We start from the raw sequence: 18,580 nt of genomic DNA, 5'->3' as shown, positions 1-18,580 counted from the left end.
ACACCAAAATACACCACACGGCAAGGGCCTCCCAGTATCTCCCCTGCTGATGAGGTGCCTCGGCCCGTTTCCCTCCAGCATTCCCGAGTCTCCCTGCTTCCGCCCTCAACTGTGGTGTGCAGGAGTGACCCTTGTGAAATGGTTCAAGACAGGATTATTGTTCTACAATAACTCCTAGCTAATATCCAAGAGAAATGAAAACATGTCCACACAAACCCTGTACGTGAATGTTCCCGAGGAGCATGACTCGTAACAGCCCAAAAGTGAAAACAGCCTGGATGTCCAACTGATGGACAGAAAAGACCAGACCAGGCTAAGGAAGGGTCACTGATTGGAGGAGACACAGCAACTAAATGCAGCGTGGGGTTCTGGAACAGAAAAAGGACGCAGCAGGAAAAACTGGTGATATCCAAATAGTATCGGACTGATGTTCATTTCTCAGTTTTGAGAACTGTGCCACGGTACAGTCATCCCCCCAACATTAGAAGGTGGGCAAAGGGTCTATGGGAGCCCTTGGCACTCTTTTCACAACTTTTCTCCAAGTCCGATCATTTCAGAGTAAAAGTTAAAAAGCAAAACAGTGATCCAGTCTGAGATTTTTTTAAAAAACGCCCCAGGGTGGGGTGAGGAGCCGAAGATGGTGTAGGCCTGAGGAAAAACGTAAAACAAGATGAGCAAAGAGCGGAGCTTTACTGAAGACGGGTGATGGAGACATGCATATATAGCTACTCTATTTCTGTGTATATCTGAATGTTCCAATAAAGCTTTAAAAAAAAAAATGGTCCTTGAAAAAAGTAAATCACATTAAGTCACATCTCAGCGAACCATCTCCCATTGCACGCAGAGTACAAGCCAAAGTTCTTGTAAAGGCAGGAGCCACCGCCCTATAATCCCCTCTCCCCAGTTTGTTATCGCGATCACAGAACAACAGAATTAAGAAGAGACACTCAGAGGGGCATCTGGCTGGTTCAGTCAGAAGAGCATGTTACTCTTGATCTCTGGGTCATGAGTTCAAGCCCCATGTGGGGTGCAAAGATCACTTAAATAACAAACTTAAAAAGAAAAAAATAAACTTTTATGACAACTTAACATTGACACGATATCCAAGGATGTGATCATTTTTCTAGCAATCACTTTAAAAATTGTAAAATATATATTAAATTTATCATTTTAACCACTTCCGAGAGTAGTTCAGTGGCATGGAGGACATCCGCACTGTTGTGAAACCATGACAACCATCCGCTTCCCGAACTTTTTCATCTTCCCAAACTGAAAATCTGTCTCCATTAGACAATTCCCCATTCCTCCCTCCCACCAACCCCTGGCAAATGCCATTCTACTTTCTGTCCCTAGGAATTTGACTTCGCTAGAGACCTCATGTAAGTGTCCTTTTGTGTCTGACATTTCATTTAATAATAATGGCTCAAGGTTCATCCAACTTATAGCAGGTATCAGAACTTTATTCCCTTTAAAAGCTGAATAATATTCCATTGTACAGACACAATCTGGTTTATCCACTCATCTGTGATGGACACTTGGGTTACGTCTACCTTTTGGCTCCTGTGAGTAGTGCTGCTGTGAACCATGGAGTACAGGTGTCTAAGTCCTTGCTTTCAAATCTTCTGGGTACATCCACAAAAGTGGAATTTGCATCATATAGTGATTCTATGTTGAACTTTTTGAGGAACCACCAAGCTTTCCCACAGCAACTGCACCACTTTACATTCCTACCAACAGTGCACTAGGCTTCTAATTTCTCCACATCTTAGCCAGTATTTGTTTTTTTCCTTTTTAAAATTTTATTATAGCCATCCTAATGGATGTTAAGTGGTACTCTCATTGTGGTTTTGATGTGCATTCCCCTAAAGACTAATTTTCCCCCCAGCATTGGGGGGATTTCACTGCCTCCAGCAGTGATTTCCAGCAGAAATTTCCAGCAGAAATTTCACTGCCTCCCTGGCAGAGAGGAGGCATCCTGAGGGGGTGAGGGGGGCGGGGCGCGGCTGGGACAGGGAAGTATTTCTCAGTCTGTGAGGACTGTGACTCATATGTGTACCTGGGGCCATGAGCGGAGGCTCTTGGAAGCTTGGCGTGGGGGTTCCCAAGTCTGGGTTGGGAAACTCTGCCAGTAAGAAATGAGCGGTCCCTCACCCATCAGGTCTGTGATGGCCTCTGGGGTAGGAATGGTTCAAAGGGGCTGCAGGTGTCTCAGAGAGAGAAGCTGACCCCCCCACCCCACCCCGGCCACCTGCAGGGCCGGGGCAAGGAACAGGGCATGGCCAACAGGGCCATCACTTTTCTTATCAGATAAATATGATTTGCATCTTCTCCCATTCTGTAAGTTGTCCTTTTCACGCTTGATAGTGTCCTTTCACAAACAAAATTTTAAGTTTAATCTTAAAGGAGTCCAATTTCTCTACTTTTTCTTTTGTTGCCTGTGCTTTGAGGAAGACTTTCCCCTACGTTTTCTTCTAAGAGCTCTTCAGGGGGTGCCTGGGTGGCTTAGCGGATTAAGCATCCAACTTTGGCTCAGGTCATGATCTCGAAGTTCATGAGTTTGAGCCCTGCATCTGGCTCTGCGCTGACAATGTGGAGCCTGGAGCCTACTCCGGATTCTGTGTGTCTCTCTCTCTCTCAAAAATAAACATTAAGAGCTTTTCAGTTTTAGCTTATGTGTTTAGGTCTTTGATCCATTTTCAGTGAATTTTTATATACAGACTAAGAGTTCAGACTAACTCTTTATATACTAACTCTTTATATACAGACTAAGAGTTCAACGTCATTCTTTTCCATGGGAAAGCAATTCATTTTTATTGGTCTTTACAAAGCTATCAGAAGGTACTATGGTCTGAATGTTTGTATCCCCCCCAAGATTCATATGCTGAAACCCTAACCCCCAAAGATGATGGTATTAGGAGGCGAAACCTCTGGGAAGTGTGTAGGTCATGAAAGGAGAGCCTTCATGAATGGGATCAGTGTTCTTACAAAGTGGCCCCAGAGAGAACCCCAGGCCTGACCAGGAGAGGACAAGCGGGAAGACACAGGCTTATGAGCCAGGAGGGGTCTCACAAGGGCATGGCCATGCTGGTGCCTTGGTCTCGGACTTCTGGGTGTCCAAAACTGGGAGAAATAAATGGTTGTTGTTTGTAAGCCACGCTGACTGTAGAGGCAAAGAAACACTGGTCCTTCTCCACAGGTCATTTGAGAAGCAATGCTCAGGCTCCCTCCTGACTTGGGGCCGCTCCTCCCAGTTTGCCACTGACCAACACATTTATGAAAAAATGGGGTCTTATTTGTTTGTTTTTGAGAGAGAGAGAGAGAGAGAGAGAGAGCGTGCGCACATGCGCACACATACAAGGGAGAGCCAGAGCCCAAAGAGGGTAGGGGCAGAGAAAGAGAGAGAGGGAAAGAATCTCAAGCAGGCTCCATGCCCGGTGTGGAAACCGACAGGGGGCTCAATCTCACAACCCTGGGATCATAACCTGAGATGAAACCAAGAGTAGAGGCTCAACTGGGTGTTACATGTAAGTGATGAATCACTGAATTCTACTCCTGAAACCCTTATTACACTATATGTTAACTTGAATTTAAATAAAATTAAAAAAACAAAAGAGAGAGAGAGTCTCAACCAACTGGGCCACCAGGCATCCTGAAAAAAATGCTTTAACTTTTTTTTTTTAAGTTTATTTATTTATTTTGAGAGAAAGAGAGATAAACCATGTGAGCAGGGGAAGGACAAAGAGAGAGAGTCCCAAGCAGGCTCCACACTGTCAGTCTAGAGCCCGATGTGGGGCTTGAACTCACAAACCATGAGATTATGACCCGAGCCGAAAGCAAGAGTCAGATGTTCAACTGACTGAGCCACCTAGGCGTCCCGAAAAAATGGTTTTTACCTTACTTTTCTTCACTTTATATGTGGTTGGTATCTTTTAACATTAGTACATATAGATCTAACACATACACTTTAATATCTGCTTGAACTGTTATAGGACTTTGTGTGAGACTTAAAAATAACTTGATTCAAGGATACAGGTTTTCACTATACTGTTTTCTCAATGTATTCAATGTACAACCTATTTTATATAGGTTTCAAAGTTTTTTAAACCTACTTCAACCTATTTACATAGGTTACAAATTTTTCAAAAGTTTATAAGAAACAGACCATGATTCAAGCATTCATTTGAATTGCATAGTATTTTTGTTTCCTGCATGTTTGGTATTTCTCATCTCAAGGTATATAGTTGTTCCTTATTTCAGGAGCTGGAACAAATTCCTAACTGAGTTGATGATTTTGACTTGGCCTCTTAAGATTTCACAAAGCTTTTAAGTTTATACAACGTTTTCTTAATATTCTATCATTTCCTACCAATCAAGCAACAGAATAAGGCTCCTTTCAAGCTGCACTTGACCCTGCAAGGAAGATCCTGGGATCTTTACTTTCTTAAATTGTTCAGACACAAAATCATCTAGTCAGAGTCAAAGCCGAAGTCCTTTCAATGCCCCTAAACCTCTCTGTCCTAGTCTCCTGGCACCTGCTTCACACACCAGCCTCCTGCTGTTCTAGAACACACGGGGCTTGCACCAGCTGTAGGGCCTTCTCTGCCCCACAAGAGTATACAAGATACTCTTCTAACCTAGACATCTCCCTGTCTCCATGGCTAAAGCCCTCACTGCCTTCAAGGTTTTGCTCAAATGCCACCTAATCAATGAAACCCACCCCTCTATTTAGAACAGGAACCAGCTCCCCCACCCCACCTACACTCCACACTCCAGAATTCTTTTACCTGATTGGAATAAATGAGTACAAATTTTCAAGTGATAGGCAAACAGGAAAACACGGAGCTGTGGATTTAGAAAGTTCATCAGAAGGGAGACTACGACAGAGCAATTAGGAGCAGCCCAGGAGAGGGGCCGCACAGAGAGGAGCCAGAGGAAGCTTCCCTGGGCTTGCTCAGCACAGGGCAACGTGGCTGACATGAAGGAAGACCATGATATTGCTCAGTGTGACAGCTGTCATCCACCTTCACCGGGTCTTTTCTCTCACCTTTTTGAGGCCTTTTTAATGGTTCTAAGAATCTGGTGACCAGGGCCTAAGATACTCAATTCTTCCCATGGGCAGAACTGCAAAGTTGGAGGCATAACTTGTTACGAAGGTTCTCAGCACAATCTATCATCTTGCTTTTACTACATTTAGTGTTCCGGATGGATTCTTAATTTTCCACAGCCTTGTATTTCAGATTCTGTATAAATAAGCAGGATGCTAAGGACTCTAGCAGATTAAGGCTTGCTTGCAAACAATATTTTAAAATCATAACCCTTCTCAGTTTACAAAACCCTTTTGCATCTATTTAATCATCTTTCACGTTAAACAGATGTCAACCTCCTGAGAATGTGTCGCTGCCCCACAAACAAATGATGTGGGGGTCCTAAGTAGCCAAGTGGGAATTAGCATCCTTTACTCCAGCGCCCCTGTAACGGAGAGGATGGGTACAGGGTGTTCTGAGTAAAAAGGCGTCAATGACCTGCGGCTGTCCTCCTGCTCAGATTCTATTTCCCACGGCACTTCCCTTTACAAGAGGCTGGAATCATTAAACCCTTAAATCAGGTAAGTTAGTAATTGTCCACAAATGAACAGAAACTCTAAACCTACAGGGGCATTTAAAGCAGCAGCTGTGGGGCGCCTGACTCAGTCGGGGGCCCAACTTCAACTCAGCTCATGGTCTCACGGTTGGGGGTTCGAGACCTACACTGGGCTCTGTGTTGACAGCTCAGTGCCTGGAACCTGCTTCGGATAATGTGTCTCCCTCTCTCCCTTCCCCCTCCCCCACTCATGGCCGGTCGGTCTCTCTCTCAAAAATAAATGTTAAAAAAATAAATAAAATAAAGCAGCAGATGTGACTATCACAGGAAAAAAAAAGTTCCCCCACCTCCACCGTCTCCGTCTCCCCCTCAGCATGTGCTGGCTGCTGCAGCACTTGATCAAGCCCAGCAGCAAACCTAAAATCCTGACGCAGTTCTCAGTGGACCCGGTGACCACTTTGTGCCTCCCTCGCCCCCACTCACTCCTGAACTGAACAAGCCCGCACTCTACTCCCACAGCTCAGCTCCCGGAATTCTCTACCGCCACGCTGCACCTGGACTATTAACTGGCACCAAATCACCCATTCTGGGCTTTGGGGACTGGTGCATGTTGAGCTCTTGTGAGTGCCCAAACCACTCCAAATAAAGCTCCCTTCCCTCCTCTTATATGCATCTACCCTCAATCCCAGCAGTGCAGATTCCTTGTTATGAAATTTGTATTTGAGTAACAGTTCCAGAGATTCTCAAACAACTACCAACCAGTGAGATTTGGAAACCCTAAGCATGATGTTAGAAATGGAATTCTTTAAGAAAAAAAGAAATGCTATTTAGAAATGGAATTCTTTATTCCTTACTACTTAAACAGGCAAGCCTTCAATACCCTTGCAATGAAGAGAGCAGTGCAAAATCATACAGATAGGATGATCACACAAGTCCTCTCTGAAATCAGAGCTGAAGTGTGAAACTGTATCAGCATTCAAAGAACCAAAGGAAGAACAGCCTGTGCAAATGGCCAGGAGCAGAAGAGTACGAAGAGTACGGAAGAGTGTGAGAGAGAATAGTAAACAAGGAAAAACTCAAGTGAGAAGTTAAGAGAGGTAGGCAAAAGCCAGATCTGCAGGATAAAAATGCATGAACTACATTGTGCACCATGAGAAGTTCTGTTCTGTTGTTTTGTGGGAAATGGCATCTATGTTTAAAAAAAAAAAAAAAAAAAAAAAAAAGACTTGTCTACTGCCTGGTGAAAAATAGATGGTCCAGGTGAGTGATTATGGTACTTTGGACTAGGGGGTGGTCATAAATAGATAACTGGACATATGATTTTTATTATTTTAGAGAGATTCAGAGTGTGAGTGATTTTTATTATATTTATTTATTATTTATTATTTTATTTATTATTTATTATTATAAAGGTGATTTTTATTATTTTAGAGAGAATCAGAGTGTGAGTGGGGAAGAGGGGGAGGGGGAGGGGGAGGGGGAGAATCTTAAGCAGGCTCCATGCTAAGCATGGAGCCTGACACGGGGCTCAATCCCACGACCCTGATATCATGACCTGAGCCAAAATCAAGAGTTGGATGCTCAACCGACTGAGCCACTCAGGCGCCCCTTTTTAATATTTACTATTTTTTTAAGTTCTTGTAATTGTATATATAACTGCAAAGCATTAATGCAGTTCTAGACTAAAGGTTCCAAAGCAGGAACTTGGGGGTCAAATATAGCCTGAAGCCATGTTTTGTTTTGGCCAAAGTTGACTTTTTTTAAACTTGAGCTAATCTGGTATCAAAAAAATCACTATTTCCAATTTCTCTTGGAAATCACTAGATCTGGCAAACAACAGTTGGCTGGTGGCAACTGGCTAGAGCACAGGCTTTCTGGTTTACCCCAGTCCCCACACCCAGCACACTTGACTCGTTCATACCACCTGCTGGAAAGATCTTCCGGTCTGGTACCTTAGTTTAAGGATGCCACAAGCCCTCATTCACATAAAAATATCCCAATTTGGATCTTGAAGTAGATATGCAGGTTCATCTCATCTCACCTCAACACAATTTTGATCAAGAACTGGTTTTAAGTAGCCTACCATCACCAGTGATAGGCACCCAGAACCTAAAGGTCCAGGCACAGAGATAATTCCATTCTGATAGAACCAAACCAGGGTGAGGAACAACACCCACACGGTCTCAACGCGCCTGGTCCTACCACTCAGGCTTCCTCATTTTGCACACCAGGAAGCAACACAAGTACTGTCAGACTGTAAACTCCAGGAGGGCAGGAACCTGTGCCTCCTCCATCAAAGCCTGAGCCAGGCACCCCAAGCTGTGTAAACGGAATCCAACAGGAGTTTGGTATTTAGCCATCTATGACACACCTGTAAAGGAATACTTCTCAATCTGACAACTTTCCATCCCACTAGCAAAAAACATCGCTAATTCAAGGGATGTAAAACTGTCATTTATAGCAAAAGTGATCTCCAGGGTTCCGACTGTGTGTCTACCATTTCACATCCGAGTAGTTTTGGGACTCTGGAACGTTTTGCGTCTCTGCCTCTTCCACTTAATAATGTTCCCTCTTCACCCTCACCCCACCTCCACTCCGACCAGGAGAGAGAAAATACACGTATCAAAACATCAACTAATCCTTTTAAGTTTCACAAACAATCTTCTGAAAAGCTTTGTCAAGTTTGGTAACTAGCAGACTCAACCACAACCCCATCTCGCAAACCTAACCTTTTGCAACCTTCTGGGCACAACTTCCTCTCCCGGGCCTTTCCACCGGTGCCAGCATCCACCATCCCCGCGGACCCCACGCCCCAGCTGTAGGCCCTCAGCCAGGGCAAGCCGCTCCACCCCGCCCGCAGCCTCCTTTGCAGAGGGAACAACAATAACCTCCGAGGATTTTTCTCCCGTGGGGTGCAGGAGAAATGCACGGTGGTTGGCGTACACTCAGCATCCAGCTTGGCAGCTCCTGTCAGCATCCTCGCCGTCCGGGGCAGGGAGGGGAGGGCGGCGCGGGCGGTTCCGCGCTCGGGAGGGTCACGGGAGGGGACCAGGCGAGCGCGGCTCACTCACCTGCAGGCGGACGTTGAGCATCATGGAAGCCACGATGTAGAGGTAGGGGAAGTTGATGCGCAGCCGCCAGGCCAGGTCGAAGAAGATGAGCAGCGTGCGGGTCAGCCCCTTGCAAAAGACCCCATAGGAGCGGGCGGCGGCCGAGCGCGAGAGGCGGACAGCCAGGCCCGACAGAGCCGCCGCCATATAGACCGGCGCCCGCCGCCCGCCCGCCGCGCACCGACCGGCCGCAGACTCGGGCCGCCCGGCGCTCCGAAGCCCGCCCGCCCTCTCGGCGCCGCGTCGCCCCCGGGCCTCCGCCCGGGCCGCTGGGCCGCGCTCGGCGCGCTGAGGGAGCGAGGGAGGCGGCGGCGACGCCAGGGGCGGGCGGGCGGCGGGGAGCGGAGTCCACGCGTCACACTCGGGGAAGCTCCTTCGCGAGCCGCCGCCTGGTCCCAGCCGGGCCGCGCGGCCTGACGTCACAATGCCCGCGCCGCGCCTGCGCACCTCTGCCCCGCCCCCTACCCCGCCCCTTGTCACCTTCCGCAGGTGAGACGCGCATGCGTGGGCCAGGAGCGGCTGGATGCTCCCCCAGAGAGGCTGATGCGTTGTCTCCGTCTGCCCCCTAAAGGTAAGTAGGAAAATTAAAATACACGAGAAGGTGAACAGTGAATTTTAAAGCGTTGTACAGTGTCAGTGTTCTGAGTCCTGCGGAACTGTACACTTAAAAATTGTTAAAATAGTAAGTTTTATGTAATGCATGTCTAACCGCAATTGTAAAAAGGGCCTGAGGGGCAGAACATGCTCCCCGCTTAGATTGTTTCAGGACTCCAGCCATTGTTGTTCAACGTCAACTGATGTAAAATTTAATCTTTTTTTCTTGTTTTAAATGTTTATTTATTTATTTTGAGAGAGAGTGGGGGGAGGGGCAGAGAGAGAGGGAGACCGAGAATCCCAAGCCGACTCCACGCTGCCAGCACAGAGCCCATCGTGGAGCTCCATCTCGCCAACCGTGAGATCATGACCTGAACCGAAATTAAGAGTCGGATGCCCTGAGCCACCCAGGAGCCCTTAAAATTTAATCTATAGGGGCGCCTCGGTGGCTCGGTCGGATAAGCGTCTCACTTCGGCTCAGGTCATGATCTCAGGGTTTGTGGGTTCACACCCTGCATCTGGGTGTGTGCTGATAGCTCGGAGTCAGCTTCGGATTCTGTGTCTTCCTCTCTCTCGATCGGATTCTGTGTCTTCCTCTCTCTCAGCTCCTCCCTTGCTTGCACTCTCTCTCTCTCTCTCTCTCTCTCTCTCTCTCTCTCTGGAAAATAAATAAACATTATTTTTTTTTAATTTTGATCTTTAATAATTATAATATGAATTAAGCCCCTAATGTAAAAAGGTAAAAATATTGAAACTTACAAAACTTCTAGTATTCTGGTTCAGGGTGTTTTGTTTTCTTGACAGTGAGTTTTTACATTCATACTTCAGCATATAGGCTTCTATCAAAGATTTTCATGGTGTGAAGGTAGATGCTTTATTTCTACTTTCAGACAAAGTATTTCATGTCATTACTTCTTGCTACCAATGAAAGTCTGGGAATTTGGTACAGGTGAGGAAAAAACGAGTTGCACTGATGAAATTAAAAGCAAGCCTTGGGGTGCCTGGGTGGCTCAGTCGGTTAAGCGTCTGACCTTGGCTCAGTTTATGATCTCGTGGTGAGTTCGAGCCCCGGCGTCGGGCTCTGTGCTGACAGCTCAGAGCCTGGAGCTGCTTCAGATTGTGTGTTTCCCTCTCCATCAGCTCCCCCACCACCCATGCTCCGTCTCTCTCTCAAAAATAAATAATAAAACATTAAAAAAAAATTAAAGGCAAGCCTTTAGCCCTCTAAGAAAATTAGAAAGCAACAGTGTGAAAATAGATTTTTTTTCGAAAATAGATTTAAATGCAAAATTGCTTTGCCCCAAAATGGGTTTGCAATAGTAATCATTTATAGAAGTCATTTAAAAATTTTCTACCCTGAGGGGCACGTGGGTGGCTCAGTTGGTTAAGTGTCCAACTTCAGCTCATGTCATGATCTCACAATTTGTGAGTTGGAGCCCTATGTTGGGCTCTGTGCTGACAGCTCAGAGCCTGAAGCCTGCTTCAGAATCTGTGTCGCCCTCTCTGCCCTTTCCCCTGTTCATGCTCTCTCTTTCTCTCTCTCAAAAATAAATAAACATGAAAAATTATTTTTTTAAAAATTCTCTACCCTGAAATAAATTCACATTCAAAATCATTTTTGAAAAATTTTTCATTTTACTCATCTATAATACAAAGAAGGTTAAAAATAGGTTATAAATCATTTCTAATATTGTCTTTATGACTATTATTTAGCACTATCATTTTTCTTTAAATGTCTACTGTGTAAAGATAGTACTTTTTTGGGGGGTGACTGGCTGGCTCAGTTAGTGGAGCATGCAATTCTTGATCTCAAGGTCATGAATTTGAGCCCCAGGTTGGGTGCAGAGATTATTTAAAAGTAAAAATATTTTTTTAATTGTACTTTTTGATGCTCATAATCCTATATTTACTATCCATTGTGTTTCAGGCCAAGACCATTTTAAGTAAGTATTTCAGGGTTTTTGGGTTTGGGCTAGTTTTATTATTATTAAAATAATTTTTTTTAAAGTCTTTGCACAAATCTTTAGTTTCCCTTATTTTTGCAACATTATATTTTGCCACATTTATTGCTGCCATAAAAAGCTCACTTCCCTTTTTTTTTTTTTTTTGGTAAGCTATTTTTTTCTTTCAGCGCGCAGTGGATGCTATCTCTGAGGATGCAGAAAACACGGTGCTGAATTATCATCATCATTCAAGCTATCCTTCCCCAAAAAGCAAAATGAACACTTCTTTGCACAGTATTTAGAAAACAATTTAAAGATTTTAAAGGCTAGAGTCTTCAGTGGAAAATTTGCCGAAATTACAAAATCAATCTGACAATGTGTGAACAGGTTTGGAGATCAGCTGAATTTATTCTTAGGCCTGTAAAGATTTTCACTGGGTGGAGATTTGGCAGTCCTGTTTATTAGAAGTATGTTGAAAGACCAGATGGGCTGCAGGGATGTGAGATATATATATATATATATGTATATCCTCCTTGGTTATTCATTTCTTTAAATGCCTTTGAGGCAAGAAGGCATTTTTAACAAGGCATCCAGTTGCCATAAGCAATGGCAAACAGAATTAACACAAAACCACCCTGAGCAAGGTAAAAAGCCTTCTGTGATTAAACAAAATGAGAGGTCAAAGAGAACACGAAGGAACACTAACAAGATTTGAGGTTCAATGTATATCAGGGTTAACTAGTTCTAAGCTATAGAGCAGGCTGGTAAATTAGCCTAGCCTCCTGCTTTAGCATTTAACTCAGCCCCCATTTTCTGGCATCTCTGGGAAGACATTCTGCTAATTATAAGTTGAGAAACAGGCAGAATTAATTATAAGTCAGTGTGAAAAGTATTTCCACAGAGGTTCATAAAGGTTATAAAAGAAGGTAGGAGAAAAGACACTGACACAAATAGGAAAATAACTTTATTCACACTTGATCAACAGGATCCAAGTGATTCACCTACAACCTTCTCTCCTGCTGTGAGTGCGCAGGCTCAGGTGAGGGAAATAGTAGGCTTTTTTCTTTCCAGCTTCACCTGATAGGAAAAACACAGGGAGGCAGAGTTCCACATTCAGCAGCTTCTTGGAGCTCTGTGACCTGGTTCTGTACAATGAGGAGAAGGGCACCATCCTACAGGGTATTTGTGAGAAATAAATGAGAGCAAGTGTGCATAGCATCCAGCACAGTCCTAGGCAGATAGAGGGCACCCAGAAAGTCGTAGTTATTTTCATGCTTAGGTCCCTGGAGTCCTTACAGTACAAGTTTAGTGGATCCATTAATAATCATAATTAGTGGCACCTGGCTGGTTCAGTTGGCAGACCATGCCACTCTTGACCTTGGGAGTCCTGAGTTTGAGCCCAAGTTGGGGACAGAGGTTATTTGCAAAAAGAGGGACGCCTGGTGGCTCAGTTGGTTAAGTGTCCAACTCTTGATTTCAGCTCAGATCATGATCTCACAGTTCATGAGTTCGAGCCCCATAATCAGAGAAAGGATTCTCTCTCCCTCTTACTCTGCCCTACCCCTGCTTGTGCTCTCTTTTTCTCAAAATAAATGAACAAATTTTAAAAATAAAAAAGTTCCATTTTTGAGGTTTCAATGCATAAAAAGTAAAGAAATGAAAAAATACAAAATACAAATATATATATATATATAGTTACCAAAAAAATCATTACAATGATAATGTTTAACTATGGATCACAAGCAACCCCAAAATGAAACACCTAGATTACATTGCTGGAAAAGAGGATGGGCACGATGATCCAGAATGTTGGTCAGAAATAATTTATATTTCTTTGCTGACTCCCATGGAGACTTGAAAGGGTGGGATGGATTTAAGTATGAGAGCTCAGTTGCCACTGTGAGAAATGTCAAGTTTCCTATCTCTTACTGAAGGGCCCTTTCCAGGTACGCAACATTATTTCAACAGATTAAGGTCAATGTGAATCAATGACACGGTGCTGGTATGGAGTCATTCTATTTACTTCCTTTTTTATTTCTTTTTATTTTTTCTTTTTTTTCATTTTACTTTTTCTTTTTTTTTAACGTTTTATTTTTATTTTTGAGACAGGGAGAGACAGAGCATGAACAGGGGAGGGTCAGAGAGAGGGAGGCACAGAATCCGAAACAGGCTCCAGGCTCTGAGCGGTCAGCACAGAGCCCGACGCGGAGCTCGAACTCACAGACCGCGAGATCATGCCCTGAGCCGAAGTCGGCCACCTAACCGACTGAGCCACCCAGGCGCCCCTACTTTTGTTTTTTTTTAAGCATTTATTCATTGGGGCGCCTGGGTGGCTCAGTCGGTTAAGCGTCCGACTTCGCTCAGGTCATGATATCATGGTTTGTGAGTTCGAGCCCCGCATTGGGCTCTGTGCTGACAGCTCAGAGCCTGGAGCCTGCTTCGGATTCTGTGTCTCCCCGTCTCTCTGCCTCTCCCATGCTCATGCTCATGCTCTGTCTCTCTCTGTATCTCAATAATAAATAAACGTTAAAAAAAATTTTTTTTAAGAGTTTATTCATCTAGAGAGAGGGGGAGAGAGAGAATCCCCAGCAGGCTCTGGGCTGTCAGCATGGAACCCTACATGGGGTTCGATCTCACCAACTGTGAGATCAAGAGTTGGACACTTAATCAACTGAGCCACCCAGGTGCCCCATCCCCTACACTCATTCTCAGGTAAAAAAAAAAAAAAAAAAAGACAAAAGTGTATATAGATGTGTGTGTGTGTGCATGCATGCACACAAACCTATGTGTGTATAAAAATATACACATTATATGTGTATTTACACCCATATTCATGTATGTATATATGGATGGATGTATATACATATTTATTTAAGTTTCCTTACTTTGAGAGAGAGGGGGAAACAGAATCCCAAGTGGACTCTTTGCCATGAGCACAGAGCCTGACGTGGGGCTCGAACTCACAAACCGGGAGATCGTGACCTGAGCTGAGATCGAGAGTCAGATGCTTAACCAACTGAGCCATCCAGGTGCCCCTATACATATTTATACATATATACATGTATGTGGGGTTTGGGGGATCTTTTATTTTTTCTTTTGTTTATTCTTTAAATAAAAGGATAAACCATACATTTGTTTTAAAGTGCTTACCTTTACCGAGAGGGAAAGGATAGGGTAAAGGGTGAAGATTAAAGCTGTACTTCCCTGAACATACCTCATTTTGTAGAATTTGAGTTTGGAACCAGGTACATATTTTATACAATTGTAAAACAAAGTTAAAATTCTTTAAAAACCCCTAATACTCGAAAGCGAAATGAAATCAATGAGCCTGTATATCCAGTTGGTGGCACAACACAGAGAGGAACCATTCCAAGAAATGTCATAGCTACAATTTGTACCAAAAAAGTGACAGACTGCTAATAAGCTCCTAAATCATTTTCAGTAATCATACTGTTGATGGTGCCGTTTGTATTGTTATTCTGAAACTGCGGGGTGTTTGTTCTGTAATGAGTAATTATACTGGTGTTATTGAGAACAAGGAATTTTTGTATGGGAGAAAGGAATTGCCCTCATAAGCTTGATGAGTTTCAATAAAAACACTATAGTCCTGATTTTGGGGGGTTTTTTTTGTTTTTTTTTTAATTTTTTTTTTAACATTTATTTATTTTTGAGACAGAGAGAGACAGAGCATGAACAGGGGAGGGGCAGAGAGAGAGGGAGACACAGAATCGGAAGCAGGCTCCAGGCTCTGAGCCATCAGCCCAGAGCCCGACGCGGGGCTCGAACTCACGGACCGTGAGATCGTGACCTGAGCTGAAGTCGGACGTTTAACCGACTGAGCCACCCAGGCGCCCCTATAGTCCTGATTTTGAATCGGAGGTATGGCACGAACTCAGGTGTCTTTATTGTAAAAATGTGAGTGTGTGTGTGTTTCCTAGCTTCACTTCCTGAAAAACCCAAGGAATAGTGAGTGACCAACCTAGTAGCAATGAGTGTCTCTAGTCCCCAGCTTGGAGTCTCTGAATATGTTTTTGCATTAAAAGCCAGATTCCCAGTTTGGGGCAGACAGCGTACAGATGAGATGAGCCTAGAACTTCCCGCCACACCAGACATCAAGGAAGCTTTCACAGACCACTAGGGTTCTGTCAGAAAGAGTCACAAGCCAATTTAAAAAGGTTCAATGGGATAATCTAAGCACCAATAAAGGTAATAACTACAATAGTATGAAACATACCAAATACGGGCAATCTCTGAGTTCATTATGGTATTTGTATTAATTTCCTTGGGCTGCCCTAATGAATTAACACAAGCTTAAAACAACAGAAGTTTATTTTCTCGCAGTTCTGGAGGCTACAAGCCCCAAATCAGGGTGCTAGGGTCCCTGGGTGGCTCAGTTGGTAGAACATGTGACTCTTGATCTCAGGGCTGTGAGTTTGAGCCCCATGCGTGGCATAGAGTTTACTTAAAAAATAAAGAGGCGCTTGAGTGACTCAGTTGAGTGTCCTACTCTTGATTTCAGCTCAGGTCACAATCCTAGAGTGGTGGGATTGAGTCCTGTGTGGGGCTCCATGCTAAGCATGGAGTTTGCTTGGGATTCTCTCTCTCTCTCTCTCTCTCTCCCTCCCTCCCTCCCTCTGCCCCTCTATCCAGCTCACGTGCACACTCTCTCTCAGTCTCTCAAAGATAAAACTAAAAATAAATAAATAAAAAATAGAGGCACCTGACTGGCTCAGTCAGTGGCGCATGGGACTCTTGATCTCAGAGTTGTGAGTTTGAGCCCCACATTTGGTTTAAAGATTACTTAAAAACACAGTCTTGTAAAAAATAAAATAATAGAGGCACCTGGGTGGCTCAGTTGGTTGATTGTCCAACTCTTGATTTTGGCTCAGGTCATAATCTCACAGTTTTTGGGACTGAGCCCTGTGTGGGGCTCTGTGCTGACAGTGTGGAAGCTGCTTGGGATTCTCTCTTGCTCCCTCTTTTTCTGCCCCTCCCCTGCTTGCATGCTCTCTCTCAAAATAAATAAACTGTAAAAAAAAAAAAAAGGCAAAAAAACCACTTTTAATAAAAAATTAAAAAGTAAAATAAATAACATTAAAAATGATAGTAATTAATATTTATTTTGATAAAGTACAAGAGAGCAGGGGAGGGGGCAGAGAAAGAGTAAGAGACAGGATCCCAGGCAGGCAACGTGGGGCTTGAACTCATCATAGACTGTGAGATCAGGACTGGAGCCAAAACCAAGTCAGACACTTAGCCAACTGAGCCACCCAGGTGCCCCCTAAAAATGGTAATAGTTAAAAAACAAAATCAAACTGTTGTCCTGACCACACCCCCTCTGAAGGTGCCTGGGAAGAATTCTTCCTTGCTTTTCCAGCTTCTAGCGGTTGTAGCAATCCTTGGCGCCCCTCAACTTGAAGCTGCATCACTCCAATCTCTGCCTCTTTCTTCACTGGGCTGCCTTCTCTGTCTATCTGTGTGTCCTCTTGTAAGGACACCAATCATTGGATTTGGGGCCACTGTACTCCAGTATACTTCATCTCAACTAATTCCGTGTACAAAGACCCTATTTCCAAACGAGTTCTCATTCTGAGGTTCCAGGTGGACAGGAATCTTTTTGGAACACTATTCAACCCAATTCAGTACCTAATAACAATAACAAAACCAAAACCAATCTCACTGGTTACCTTTGGAAATGCTTGGAGACACATTCATTTTTTGTGAACTAGTAAATAAAGTGAAAGAGTAGAGCATTTATCCTACTTCCTCTGTATAAACTGAACTTCAGGGTGAATACTTAAGGGTATGTTTCTCTTTATTGAGGGGCCCCTGCTAATAAGTAAAACAGGAATGTTAGAATCAGAGTATCACCATTTTATAGCCCTTAATAATTAATGAATCTAACAACTAACCATTGATGAGTGTTAACATCACAAAAAGAAACCACCAGACATGTGACTCCTGAGGAAATACATTGGAAAAAAGAATGGAATCTGAATCCATTAAGCCTCTAGACCTAATTACCAGAGGAACATATTAAATGTCTGCAATGATGCAGCCAGAAAAATCAAGATTGTAACATTTACAAAAAAGATACTTAAAAAAGAATTAAAGGGAAACTTTGAAATCTGAAAACACACTTGAGAAACTTCTATCTACAAATCCAACACATGGATTTTATTTTCAAAAAGTCAACTGTAAAAAAAAAAAAATTAAGAGGGGACATTGGGAAAATTGGATAATCCTAAGGAATTATTATTTTTTAAGGTTAACAATGGAATTATGGTTAAATTTATTAAAAATTTATATTTTTTAAGGTTTGTTTATTTTGAAAGAAAGAGCAAGTGGGGAGGGGCAAAGACAGGGAGAGAGAGAATCCCAAGCAGGCTCCGCACTGTCAGTGCAGGGCCCAACATGGGGCTCAATCCCACGAACTGTGAGATCATGACCTGAGCTGAAACCAAAAGTCAGTTGCTTAACTGACTGAGACACCCAGGTGCCCCAAAAGTTTATACTTTAAAAATACATACTAAAATATTCACAAATGTCATGTAACTTGATTCCAAATAATGAGAGTGGGTATGGATGACCCAAAAGGACCCATAAAATTGATCATTGCTAAATCAGGTGCTGTATATATGGACATGTACTCTGCTACTCTGTCTGCTTTTGCATACACTTAACATTTTCCATATTTAAAAATTATTTTTGAGATGATCCGAGAAAATTGGCCATGAGTTAGGCATATCTGATATTAAAGAATTATTGTGGTTAGTGTGCTAATATCTTTATAGCTATTTTATTAAGTCTTTCTCTTAGAGATTCAACCTAAAGTAATTATGAATAAAATCTTACAATGAAGGGAACTTGCTTTAAACTACTTCGGTGTAGGGGCACCTGGGTGGCTCAGTCGGTCGAGCGCCCAACTCTTGATTTTGGCTCAGGTCATGGTCCCAGGGTCATGGGATTTAGCCCCTTGTCCGGCTCCATGCTGGGCAAGGAGTCTGCTTAAGATTGTCTCTCTCTGTCTGTCTGTCTGTCTGTCTCTCCCTCTGCCCCTCAACCCACTCTCTCTCTCTAAAAAAAAAAAAGAAGAAGAAGAAGAAGGAGGACGAGGAGGAGGAAAAGAAAAGAAGAAAAGTATGCCAGGGTGGAGAATGAGGAGAAGGGTGACATAAAACTAGCCTCATATTTATTATGATCGGTGTTGGGCTATAGGTGCCTAAGAGTTTGTCAGGCTCCTCTATTTTTCTGTATATTTGAAAGTATCTTTACTAAGGAGTTAAAATAAAAATAAAACCCAAAGACAATAAATATAATGTTTCTGTTAAACTACAAAGTGTCAAAAGTTTT

General features: G+C 43.4%; 1 protein-coding gene across 7 annotated transcripts in view; it reads right to left on the bottom strand.

The window, feature by feature from the left end:
* LOC122210078 (small integral membrane protein 10-like protein 2A) overlaps positions 1-8,897 on the bottom strand; it is a 149,658-nt gene extending 140,761 nt beyond the window's left edge. For 6 of the 7 annotated variants that reach the window (XR_006197905.1, XM_042922532.1, XM_042922534.1 and 3 more), the window contains exon 1: positions 8,652-8,897. Coding sequence is in view for 6 of the 7 variants with exons in the window: in XM_042922532.1 (XP_042778466.1) it covers positions 8,652-8,837 (186 nt within the window). In the remaining variant the exon portion in view is untranslated. The remainder of the gene's footprint in view (positions 1-8,651) is intronic. The other variant, XM_042922537.1, reaches the window with a different exon arrangement.
* Between the last annotated feature and the right edge of the window lie 9,683 nt (positions 8,898-18,580).

This window comes from Panthera leo, chromosome E3, assembly GCF_018350215.1.
Source record: "Panthera leo isolate Ple1 chromosome E3, P.leo_Ple1_pat1.1, whole genome shotgun sequence".
Lineage (NCBI taxonomy): Eukaryota > Metazoa > Chordata > Mammalia > Carnivora > Felidae > Panthera > Panthera leo.
This window is presented reverse-complemented; position numbering and strand designations above follow the sequence as displayed.